This window comes from Loxodonta africana, chromosome X (genome assembly GCF_030014295.1).
Source record: "Loxodonta africana isolate mLoxAfr1 chromosome X, mLoxAfr1.hap2, whole genome shotgun sequence".
Lineage (NCBI taxonomy): Eukaryota > Metazoa > Chordata > Mammalia > Proboscidea > Elephantidae > Loxodonta > Loxodonta africana.
Window position 1 is genome coordinate 40368767 of NC_087369.1, and position 12621 is coordinate 40381387.

A 12621-nucleotide genomic window follows, 5' to 3' on the forward strand; every position below is an offset into this window, starting at 1 on the left:
TTGTTTGTTTTTATATATATAATGGAGTTTATAGATTTATGTGCCATAGATGACAAGAGAAAGAGATTTAATCATATAGGCATTTCCTATCTTTATAACTGTTAGAGTACAAAAATGTGGTGTTCCAAAAAAAAAAAAAAAACCAGCTTTCTTTGTGAACATTATTTCTGCAAACATCATTCAAAACTCCTCTGTTAATTCAAAACTAAAAGTAATTTTAAGGAGACAGGGATAATTCTGGAAGCTATATTTGACAGATCCCAGCTCCTCCAGGAAGAAATATTACATGCATATCTGATTTTACTTGTATCATTTGAATCATTAGTAAGCTTTGGTGTTGGTAAGTTTTATGATTTAATTAATTCTGCTTTGACATGTCTACCCTTCGTGGAAATACAATAATATTTGTAAAAAAAATTAATAACTACACTTAGTTTTCCAGTTTGACATGGAAAGAACTTGGAAGTTGCCATTTCTGTTCTCACAACAAGGAAAAAATCTCAACAAACTGAAAACAACTTTTCCTGGAAAAAAAAAAACCATTGCCGTCGGGTTGACTCCGACTCATAAAAAAAACCCTATATGACGGAGTAGAATTGCCCCACAGCCATAAGGAATTGCGGTCACAGGGAAAACTGCTGCACTGAAAAGTGGCGAGACAGACAAAATGGTAAAGGCAATTCAATGGAAAAATGACAGTCTTTTCAACAAATAGTGCTGGAGCAATTGGACATCCAGATTAAAAAAAAAAAAGATTCTAGACTCAGAGCTATAGATTACTTATAGTTCATAGAAACTTTTTTAAGATAGCATAGGAGAAAATCTAGGTGACCTTGGGTTTGACATTTGAGGTTTTAGATATAACACCATTCGATTCAGATATCACACTTCTGGGCATTTACCCAAAAGAGTTGAAAATTTATGTCCATACAAAAACCTGCACGGAGATGTTTATAGCAGTTTTATTAATAATTGCCCCAAATTGGAAGCAACCAAGATGTCCTTCAATAAGTGAATGAATCAACGAACTGTGTTCCATTGCATAATGGGATGCTATTTAGTGATAAAAAGGAAATGAGTTATCAAGCCCCAAAAAGACATGGAGGAACCTTAAATTCATATTGTTAAGGGAAGGAAGCCTCTCCGAAAAGGCTACCTAATGTATGATTCCAATGATATGATATTCTGGATAAGGCAAAACCGTAGAGACAATAAAAAGATTAGTGGTGGCCCAGGGTGTGGAAGAGGGGATGGGGTGGGAGGAGGAATGACTAGATGGAACACAAGAGATTTTTAGGGCAGTGAAGCTATCCTGTCTGCTACTGTAATGGTGAGCACATGACATTATGCATTTGTCAAAACCCACAGAACTATACAACACAAAGAGTGAAACCCCATGTAAATTAAGGATGTTAGTTAGTGATAAGGTATCAGTATTGATTCATCAATTGTAAGAAATATACCACACCAATGCAAGACGTTAATAGCAAGAGAAACTGTGGCCAGGGGGAGAGGAACTATATGGGAACTTTCTGTATTTTCTCCTCAATTTTTTTGTACACCTAAAAAGGAAAGTCTATTGCTTAAAAAAGACATAGTGGAAAAAAAAAAAACCAGAAGTACATATTTACCAAACTTCTAGATGGGGAAGGCAATCTGATCTTTGAAGCAAGGTTAGAAATCACAGAGGAAAAGATGGCTAGATTTCACCACAAAACTATTAAAAATACATCTATTAAAAAATGAATAAAACTAAAGGAAATTGACAAATCATAAAAACCATTCATAGCAAATATGAAAAAAATATATAAATAAATATGGAGGACACTTAAATCTATTGGACAAATACAAAAACCTCAGTGAAAAAGGCAAAGCACATAATTTACATAAGCAACATATAACCAATAGCAACAAATGAAAATATTCATCCTTATTAGCAATCAAAGAAATGTAAATTGAATGATGCACTTTTAATCACATAGAAAGATATCAATTAATTTAATTCAGTACAGGTAAGAGTTTAGACTGCAGGATGGTATAAAACAGTACAACTCTTTAGAAAAACCCTTTAACAATATGCATCGAGAGCCTTAAAAATGTAGGTACTTTAGAACTAATGGAGTGCTGATGGAGCAGTGGTTAAGAGCTGCAGCTGCTAATCAAAAGGTCAGCAGTTTGAATCCACCAGCCGCTCCTTGGAAACCCTACAGGGCAGTTCCACTCTTACAGAGGGTCACTATGAGTCGGAATTAACTTGACAGCAACGGGTTTGGTTTGGTATTTAGAACTAATACAGCCAATTCTGAGACTCTCACCTTCAAAAAAATCCTAAATAGGGAAAAAGCATTATACATAAAATGTTCACTACTACAATGTTTACATTAACAAGAAAATAAAAGAAGGAAAAAAACTAAATGCTTATGATGATACTTAAGTAACCAAGAAGAGACACTTACTGGATGAAATATTCTACATTAGATATCAATGTTAATATAATTATCAAAGGTGTATAATATCCAAAGAAAAATTTATAATGAGTGAACAGAGCTGGTTTCAACTTGGCATAAGCAGAAATATTCCAACTACATTAAAAAATAAATTGATAAAAGTAATGTATACGCCCAGTCCAAAATTGGTCAAAGGACTTGAACAGATATTTCACCAAAGAGAACATTCAAATGGCCAAAAAGCACATGAAAAGATGTTCAACCTCATTAGCCATTGTTGTTTTGTGCCACTGAGTCAATTCTGACTCGTAAAGACCCTATAGCACAAAGTAGAACTGCCCCCATAGGGTTTCCTAGAATGAAAATCTTTACAGAAGACTGCCAGGTCTTTCTTTTCTCCCATGGAGCCGCTGGTGGGTTCAAACCTCTGACCTTTCTGTTAGCATCCAAGTGCATAACCATTATGCAACCAGGGCTCCTTCATCAATCATTAGGGAGATGCATATCAAAATCACAATGTGGTACCACCTTGCCTCCATTAGAATGACAAAGATTAAAAAAAAAAGAAAAACAATAGGTGTTAGTGAAGTTGTGGAGAAACTGAAACTCTCATCCATTGCTATTGCAAATGTAAAATGGTATACAGCCACTGTGGAAAGTAGTTTGGCAGTTTCTCAAAAAGTTGAATATAGAACTACCATATGACCCAGCAATCCAATTGTAGGTATGTACCCAAAAAATTGAAAGCAGGAACACAAACAGAAACCTGTACACCAATGTTCACTATAGCATTTTTCACAACAGCCAAAAGCTGGAAACATCATAAAGGTCCATCAACAGATGAATGGATAAACAAAATGTGGTACATACATACAATGTAATATTAAAACAAACAAAACAAAACCAAATCTATTGCCGTCAAGTCGATTCCAACTCACAGTCTGAATACTGACCCTATAGGACAGAGTAGAACTGCCCCATAGGGTTCCCAAGGAGCCAGCTGGTGGATTTGAACTGCTGACCTTTTGGTTAGCAGACAAGCTTTTAACTCCTGTGCCACCAGGGCTCAACATGATAATACTCAGCCATAAAGAAGAATGAAGTCCTGATGCATGCCACGAGATGGATGAACCTTAAAAACATTATGCTAATAGAAATAAGTCAATTGCGAAAGGATCTCACATGAAATAAGCAAATATACAGAAACCAAAAGTGGGTGGGTGGGGGAGGAATGAGGGAATTTTTGCTTAGAGGGCACTGAGTTTATGTTAATTGTGGAACAATCTGAAAAAGGACAGAGCAAATGGTTGCACAACTTGAAGAATGTAATCTCTGCTACTAAATTATACAAGAAGAAATTGTTGAATTGGTGTATGATTTCTTGTGTATATTTTTATCACAGCAAAAAATAACGTATAGAGTAAAAAAAGGTAAAATATCAAAATATTAAGAAAACTTTACATATTGTCATTCACGATGATTTTTTGTTTTCTACATTTTCCAATATTCCTGAATGATGATATATTCAGTTTTAATTGTCAAATAAGAAAATTTTAATTTGCTTCACATAAAAGATCATCTACCTAATTCGGAAAACAAAATTCGACTGATTACTTTCCCTCCCAAAAAGATAACTTAAAACAAGGGAAAAAAAACTTTAACTTCATAGAGCCTCACCTTTAGCTGTGCAATCTCTAACTCTGGATTTTATATGATAGTGAAATAAACTATCTTACTGACTGCCAAATGCAATTATTAATTGATATGATGCACATCTCTATTTTATTATTAAAGACAATTTAACTTAATACCAGAATAAAAACAAAATAGTATAAAATCCCCATTGCCGTTGAGTAGATTCTGACTCATAGTGACCCTACGGGACAGAGGAGAACTGCCCCATAGGGTTTCCAAGAAATAGCTGGTGGATTTGAACTGCTGGCCTTTTGGTTGGCAGCCATAGCTCTTAACTATTGTACCACCAGGGCTCCAGATTAGACTTTTTGTCTTCTCATGAAAAATACTTAAGTATGTATGATTTAAAAAAAGCAATGTCAAAACATGTCAAAAGTATAATTTGCAGAGTTCATCAGTTTTACCCTTGAATATTTGGAGAAGTGAGTAAATATCCAACAAATAATCAAAACTTTTAATGTGATCATTCCTCTTTACAAGTCCTTAGTCCTTTAATAATTTATCCTTTTGGAATAAAAGTATTTTCTTAATAAAATTTTCATCATTTTATTTTTATTCAATGTGTCTTATTTTAATAATCTATATTTTGCTTCAATTATTGAAAATTTGCCCACAAAATAAGTGAAGTACTAAACTGCCCTTCATTTTTAATTCTATACTACTTTTTTTTTTAGCAAGAGCCACTCACCTGAGAATATATCTGTTATTGGTCAAAATTCAATCTCAGAGACTCATAATTTAAGTTTCACACAAAGAATATGATAATTTTACTTTCTAGTATTTCTATTTCTGAAGAATACATATCATATTCTGACTTTTAAAAAATTTAGTTGCTAAAGTATAAGTATTTGCCTATCCCCAGCAATATGAATGTTTCACATACATACCAGTCGCTTGAATATAACATGTGGAAATAAGTGGCCCTGTCTTTGGGCTTGGTGTAGAGCTTGACAAATGAGCTTTACGGTAATCTTCTGAAGCACCCATGAAATTAACTCGAACTTGAAAGGTAAAGTTCAATGTTGCCACCTGAGAGACAAAAAATACATCATACTTGTGACTGTTTTCTCTGTGAGAGATAGATACCAATAATTCAGCAAATCAGGAGTTAAAAGAAAAAGCTCTCAAAAAAGAAAATAGTCTTGTGATAATTAAAAGGTACATTTAAAACAATTCATTTATTTTTCATGAATCAAAAATTAATTCTTAAATTTAATTAAGTAATCAAATAATCAATTTAATTGATTAAAATAATTCCTATTGACTCAAAATGGACCAAAGACCTAAATATAAAACTTGAAACTATAAAACTGGTAGAAGAAAATTTAGGAGAAAATCCTTGTGATCCTGGGTTAGACAAAGATTTCTAAATGAAATAACAAAAGCACCATGTATAAAAGAAAAACTGATTAAATTGAATTTTACCAAATTTTAAAATGTCTGGCCAGTGAAAGACAGAGTTAAAAGAATAAAATTATAAGCCACAGACACAATACTGACAAAACTAAACAAAATTTGTATCCAAGGTACATAATGAACACTGAAAGCTCGAAAAAAAAAGCAAACTACCTAATAATAAAATAGTCAAAAGATACAAAAAATACTTAAGAAGAAAGAAATAACACATTAACATATGCAAAGATGCTCAACATTATTAGACATTAGAGAAATGCAAATTGAAGCCACGTGAGATACCACTTCACACCTATCACAATGGCTTAAAACAACAAAGTACAAAACCAAGAGCTGGTGAAGACGTGGGAATGCAAAATTCCACGGCCACTTTGGAAACAGTATGCAAATTGTTCAGAAAGTAAAATATTTACTTAACATAAACCTGCTGCTGTCGAGTCAATTCTGACTTATAGCCACCCTATAGGACACAGTGGTGGTGTAGTGGTTAAGTGCTATGGCTGCTAACCCAGAGGTCGGCAGTTCGAATCCGCCAGGTGCTCCTTGGAAACTCTATCGGGCAGGTCTACTCTGTCCTATAGGGTGGCTATGAGTTGGAATCGACTCAACAGCAGTAGGTTTGGTTTTTTTGGTTTATAGGATGCAGTAGAACTGCCCCATTGGGTTTCCAAGGAGCAGCTGGTAGATTCAAACCACCAACCTTTTGGTGAGCAGCCCAGCTCTTAATCACTGTGCCACCAGGGCTCCAAGACATTGCTAGACAAGCAGAAGTTAAGGGAATTTGTAACCACCAGATGTTATCATTCAAGGAGAGGAGCATCTTAGGTTGAAAACGGATATTCTAGAGAAGGAAGGATTTCAGGGCCCAGGCCAAGATTGGTAAACAAAACTGCTTATGAATAAAAAGGGCTCAAATGTCCTTTCCTCTAAACCTTGAGGAATTTGTTCATAGCTTCCTTTAAGAATGACTGTAAAGTCAGAATAACCTTTGTGAAAGGTTTACCTAAAAGTTGCATTCCATTAAAGGGCAGACAAAAGATAAAAGGTAAAAAGATAAAAGTTGGCAAAAGAAAAATTCTCTTCCATATTCAAGAGCTTCAGGGCAAATATAGAGCTTCAAAGAAGAAAGCTGTAGACAGCCGCAGAGAAACTGAGCCACAGCATAATAACAACCCTCTGCCATGGGGCAGAACTTGGGCAAGGTTAGTAACAGGGAAAGATCTATTCAAAGTGTTGGTCAATAGAACTTTCCGTGACGACAGAAATGCTGTGCATTGTCCAGAATGGTAGCCATTAGCCATGTGGATATTGATATGTGGATATTGAGCCCTTGAAAAGTGACTGGTTGCTATTCTGAATGAGGAAATACATTTTGAATTTTATGTAAATTTTAATTAATTCAAGGTTTAATTTAAATATCCACATGTGGCCTGTGGTTACTATAGGAAAGTGCAACTCTAAAAAACGTGTGAGTGGTACACAAAGAAAAGAGGGACTTGAATGACTTAGAGTAAACAAACCAGTCCAGTCAAACATGCCAAATGCAACTGCAATTGCCCACCAGAACTTTTGACTGCACCAAAACCTGGTGCAGTGTGAGAAAGGAAGGGTTACAACTACAAATCAGACCTTTATCATTGATTTCATAATTTTCTGCTACACTGGTCAACCAAAAGAGCTCCCATTGGCTATTAACATTTCTAGAAGAAAAAAAAAAAACAGGACTTACAGCTAGCTGTAAATAAAGGACATTTGAAACAACTGGAAACCAGATAATCAATCCACCTCGCTGACACACATTTATGGAGCAATTTTCATAAAGTGTGCTATCTCTGTAGAATTTTATATGTCCTTTTCATTGTTGGAATGAGCAGGACATGGCAGTCTGCTTCAGTAAAGATTACAATCTTGGAAACCCTATGCAGCAGTTCTACGCTGCACTTGGGGTCACTATGAGTCGAATCAACTCGATGGCAAAGAATATTTTTTTCTATTACACTAAGTCACTATCTCCTTAAAATACCCAGAAAGTGTAGAACAATTCAAAATTTTAAGCAAAAGTTCGGCAGTCCAGATATTTGCAAATATATACACTATATGTTAGTTTTAAAATCATTTTCTAGAATACTAGAAGTCACAATCTAAATATTAAGAAATAGGTTTACAAGTTTTTAATTGATGACAGCGTTAAATAGTAAATTGAAGTCCACAAAATAAAAGTATCAAATTGCATATGCATCCTCCCAAAAAATCATGTAATGGATTTAAATTAGCATACAGATTATTCTAATTTTCAGCAATCATTTAAATTAAATGCCTTTGTGGGTAAACAAAGACAACGAAAACATATTTCTATTGTATAAAAATATATGATGACAATATAGATCTATTAAGAAAACATATAACTTGGTCTTGATACACTTAAAAAATACATAAATGCATATATATACATATAGTGTGTGTATATATATATATATATACTGCAAAAACCTTATTAGTTTTTTTCCCCTTATTGAAGATTGTGTGTGTATGCATGTGTACAATTCTGTGCACATGCATGTACAAGATGCAGGTGTGGGGCAGTATAATGATTTACTTCAATGCTCCAAAATATTATCTTGTCATCTAAGGATTATTTTCCTTTTTTAAATTAAGAAATTGTTTTTATCAAAATTGTAAGAATACATGTTGGAAAAAACTCAAAAAATCTTAGAAAGTTTATTTTGAAAATTAGTATCCCCTTCCCTTCATCAACTCACACGCATGTGCACACACACACACATCCAGATACAATCATTTCCACCTGTTTTAGCTGTTTCTTCTAGCTTCACCTCAATGTAGTTACATTTGGTGATCTGATGTAATTTTCCTGGATGTTGTAAATCCTAACCTCTGCCTGTGGTTTAATGAGGCAAGATTAGGTTATGTTAAAGAGGATTAGGGTGGGATGCAACACCCTTACTCAGGTCACAGCCCTGATCTGATGTAAGGGGAGTTTCCCTGAGGCATGGCCTGCATCACCTTTTATCTTACAAGAGATAAAAGGGGAGAGAAGTGAACAGAGAGATAGGGGCCTCATATCACCAAGAAAGAAGAGCTAGGAGAATAGCACATCCTTTGGAGCTGAAAAGCTCCTACACAAGGGGAAGATTGATGACAAGGACCTTCCCCCAGAATCCACAAAGAGAGAAAGCCTTCCATTGGAATTGGCACCCTGAATTTGAACTTCTAGCCTTCTAGACTGTGAGAGAATAAATTTCTGTTTGTTAAAGCCATCCACTTGTGGTATTTCAGTTATAGCATCATTGGGTAACTAAGACACCTCCTAAGGTCAGGAAGAAGATAAAGATGTTCGTTCTCATCACTTTTATTCAACATTATACTAGAAGTTCTAGAAATTAGGCACTAAACACAAATAAAAGGCACGTAGATTGGAAAGAAAGAAGTAAACATATGTCTATTTGCAGATGATATGCTCTTATATTCAGAAAATCATAAGGAATCTGTTAACAAATTATTAGAACTAATAAACGATTGCAAGACACAAGCTCGATGATGAAAATCACTTGTTTTCCTATAGACTTGCAAATAACAATCCACAGTGAAATTCAGAAAACTTTTCCATTTACAACAGGATCACAAGAATTCATTTCTCAGGAATAAATTTAACAAAAGAAATAGAAAAGTTGTACACTGGAAATTATAAAATATTTTTGAAAGAAATTAAAGACCTAAGTAAATGGAAAAACACCTTGTACTCATGGATGGGAAGACTTAATATTGCTAAGACAGCACTACTCCCCAAGCTGGTGGACAAATTCTTCATAACCCTTATCAAAGTCCCAGACGAATTTTTACATAAATTGGCAAGCTGAACCTAAAATTCATATGAAAACACAAGATACCCAAATTAGAAAAAAAATATTGAAATAGAACAAAATCGGAGAACTCACATTTCCAATTTCTAAAATTACTAGAAAGCTACAGTAATCAAGACATTGTGGTACTGAGATAAAGACAGACATAGAGATAAATGGAATAGAATTGAGATACCAGAAATAAACCCCTACATTTAAAGTCCATTGATTTTTGACAAGGATGGCAATACAATTCGACGGGATAAAATGATCTTTTCAAAATATGGTTCAGGAACATTCATATGCAAAAGAATGACGCTTGACCCTTACCTTACACCACAGACAAAAATTAACTCAAAATGGTTAATAGGCCTAAATGTAAGAACTATAAAACTCGTTGAAGCAAACAAAGAATCAATCTTTATGACTTGCATTAGACAACAGATTCTTACATACGACACCAAACGCATAAGTGAGAAAAGAAAAATAGATACATTGGACTTTTGTCACATTTGTCTATTACATTGGCAATGATAATACCCAGTGTGAAGAAGATAGAAAGAAAGAACAGCATGGTACCACACAAGATTGTAAACTCTCTACTATAACCCTCACCAAAACAAAACCTACTGCCGTAGAATAAATTTAGACTCATAGCGACTCTGTAGGACAATGTAGAACGGCCCCATAGGGTTTCCAAGGCTGTAATCTTTACAGAAGACTGCCACATTTTCTCCTGTCCCGATATTAATTCTGGATACTGTGCTCAATAAGTATTAACTGAATGATGACTATTTATGAAAGTATAAACTGACACAAGATTTGTGGTGGCAATTTGACTATGTTGTTGGTGTTACGTGCCAACAAGTCAGTTATATCTTATTTGAGTATATATACCAATAATTAAAATGCTTATACCATTTGCTTCATTGATTACAGTTCTAATTATCCAAAAGCAATAATAGAACAAATGACCAGAAATGAATGCTCAGGGATACTTCAATTTCATTTATTCATTGAATAGATATTTATTGATTTACTGATTGATGTGTATCAAAAATGTACTACCAATTCTAATATAATGGTGAACTATGTTATACTGTTTTCATCATTCGACAAATAATATAATTGATGGCATAATGGTATTTGAGCAGATAAAACTTCATACCTATTCCTGATAAAAAGTTGTGGTAAATTAGAAATAGCAAGATACTTCCCAACATGAGTTTAAAACATTAAATTCTTTCACAGGAAATCAGGCATAAGATAAGACTAATAAAATAATTTGACATGGTTCTGGGAATTCTAAACAATGTAATATAATAAGAAAAATGGAAAAGACAAACAGCAACATTTGCGGCCTATTAGACTATTCCTGTAAGATGAGGATAATTAGAATTAATCAAAGTTTAAAGTAAGAGAGTTTTAGCTCTTTAGCAACATTAATAGGTTTCAAAATATAATAGTATCAAAACACATAAAATCCAAATATTTACACTGAACAAAACCAAAACCAAAACCAAACCTGTTGCTGTTGAGTCGATTCTGACTCATAGCAACCCTGTAGAACAGAGTAGAACTGCCCCATAGGGTTTCCAAGGCTGTAATCTTTATAGCAGACTGTTGCATCTTTCTCCTACAGAGTGTCTGGTGGGTTCGAACCACTGACCTTTCAGTTAGTAGCCAAGCACTTTAACCACTGTGCCACAGGTTCCTTACTTAACAAAATAACACAGGAAAATTACTACTTCAAGATATTTCACAATTTAGCTGAGGGGCAGACGATACTTTAGTAAAATGAAAGACATATTTTATTTCTGAATAGGAAGCCTCAATATAATAATCACTTCTCTCCAATTTTTTTTTAGTAATTTAATGTAACACAAATCAAAATCCTCACAGAATGTTTAGCTATAAACTTGATAAAATGATTCTAAAATTTATAAACATGTAAAGATGGCAAATATTATTTTTAAAAAGATTCTGACTCACGGCGACTCCATGTGTACAGAGTAGAACTGCATTCCTTAGGGTTTTCAACACCATGACCTTTCGGAAGCAGACTGCCAGGCCTGTCTTCTGAGGCACCTCTGGGTGGGTTCAAAGCACCAATCTTTTGGCTTGTGGTTGAGAGCTTAACTGTTTGTACCACACAGAGCTAACACCTGAAATTTTGCCCTTCCTTCTGGATGCATTCCAGGCAAGTTTTTTTCCTTTGATTGTGTTTGTTTATTTTTTGTTCTTTTTGTTTTGATTGTTGTTGTTTTCGAATCACTAACCATCAAGGGGACACTATAAAAATAATCAGTACCATAGCAGATACTGATTATTTATATCTTCACAGCATCTCCTTGGTAATTTCAGGTGGTGATTACAAGAGCATCAGGCACATCCCCCTAAAATAATACGTAGTAAGCACATCCTGGCTCGAATAGAAGCGATTTTTGTGTTAGCTTCAATTTTCCTCTTTCACAACGTGTCATATCCTGAATTGTCTAGAATGCATAACGGAGACCACAGGCCGTAGGTTCATTGTGAGTGCCCTCTTCACCTCTTGAGGCACTTCAGAAGCATGGGCCAGACACCTCTAGCAATAATTTCAATGAATTAAAGAGTATATACTCAGGCAAACTCACAAGCTAGGACCTGATCCACTACAAACAGAATTTAGGGGATATTTGATAACTTCTTGGTTGGAATTATCTAAAACTCTACTGCTCCCCAGTATTACATATTAGTATCAGAAAGCTGAACTTACTTCTTTGGGAGAAAATGCTAGGCCGCATTCCAGAGATGTATTTTCCTCTACCTCAAAAGAATATATGAATGGAAATTCAGGATTTGCAAACTCCGCTATAAAACAGAAAAAAAAATGTTCATAACAATCAAAAAGTAATTATTACTGAGTATCTGTGCAGAACTGTAAAAGGTCACTGGATAAAGAATAGCTCTTAATAGCAAGATGTTAACCAGTAAAACAGGTATCCAAACCTGGAACAAACATACATTCCATCAGCAACACTGGAAAGGTAAACTTATTAACAAAAACTCAAAAGTTCAAGAAACATATCACAGTCAAATTTAAGTGAATGTGAGAAGGAATAAAGGCCAAGAGCAATTAAATGACTGAATCTTAGGTCCAAGAACAGCTGGGAGACTCCCCCTCTAACGAAGATTGAAAAGGGAAGATCCAGACCTCCTCCGATGAA

At 34.5% G+C, this 12621-nt stretch overlaps 1 protein-coding gene across 1 annotated transcript in view; it reads right to left on the reverse strand.

Annotated features, from left to right (window-relative positions):
- The window catches only part of CFAP47 (cilia and flagella associated protein 47), a 343468-nt gene that overhangs the window by 271049 nt on the left and 59798 nt on the right, over positions 1-12621 (reverse strand). Inside the window, 2 exon segments of the mRNA XM_064278419.1 lie at positions 5030-5171; positions 12171-12265. Coding sequence (XP_064134489.1) covers positions 5030-5171; positions 12171-12265 — 237 coding nt within the window.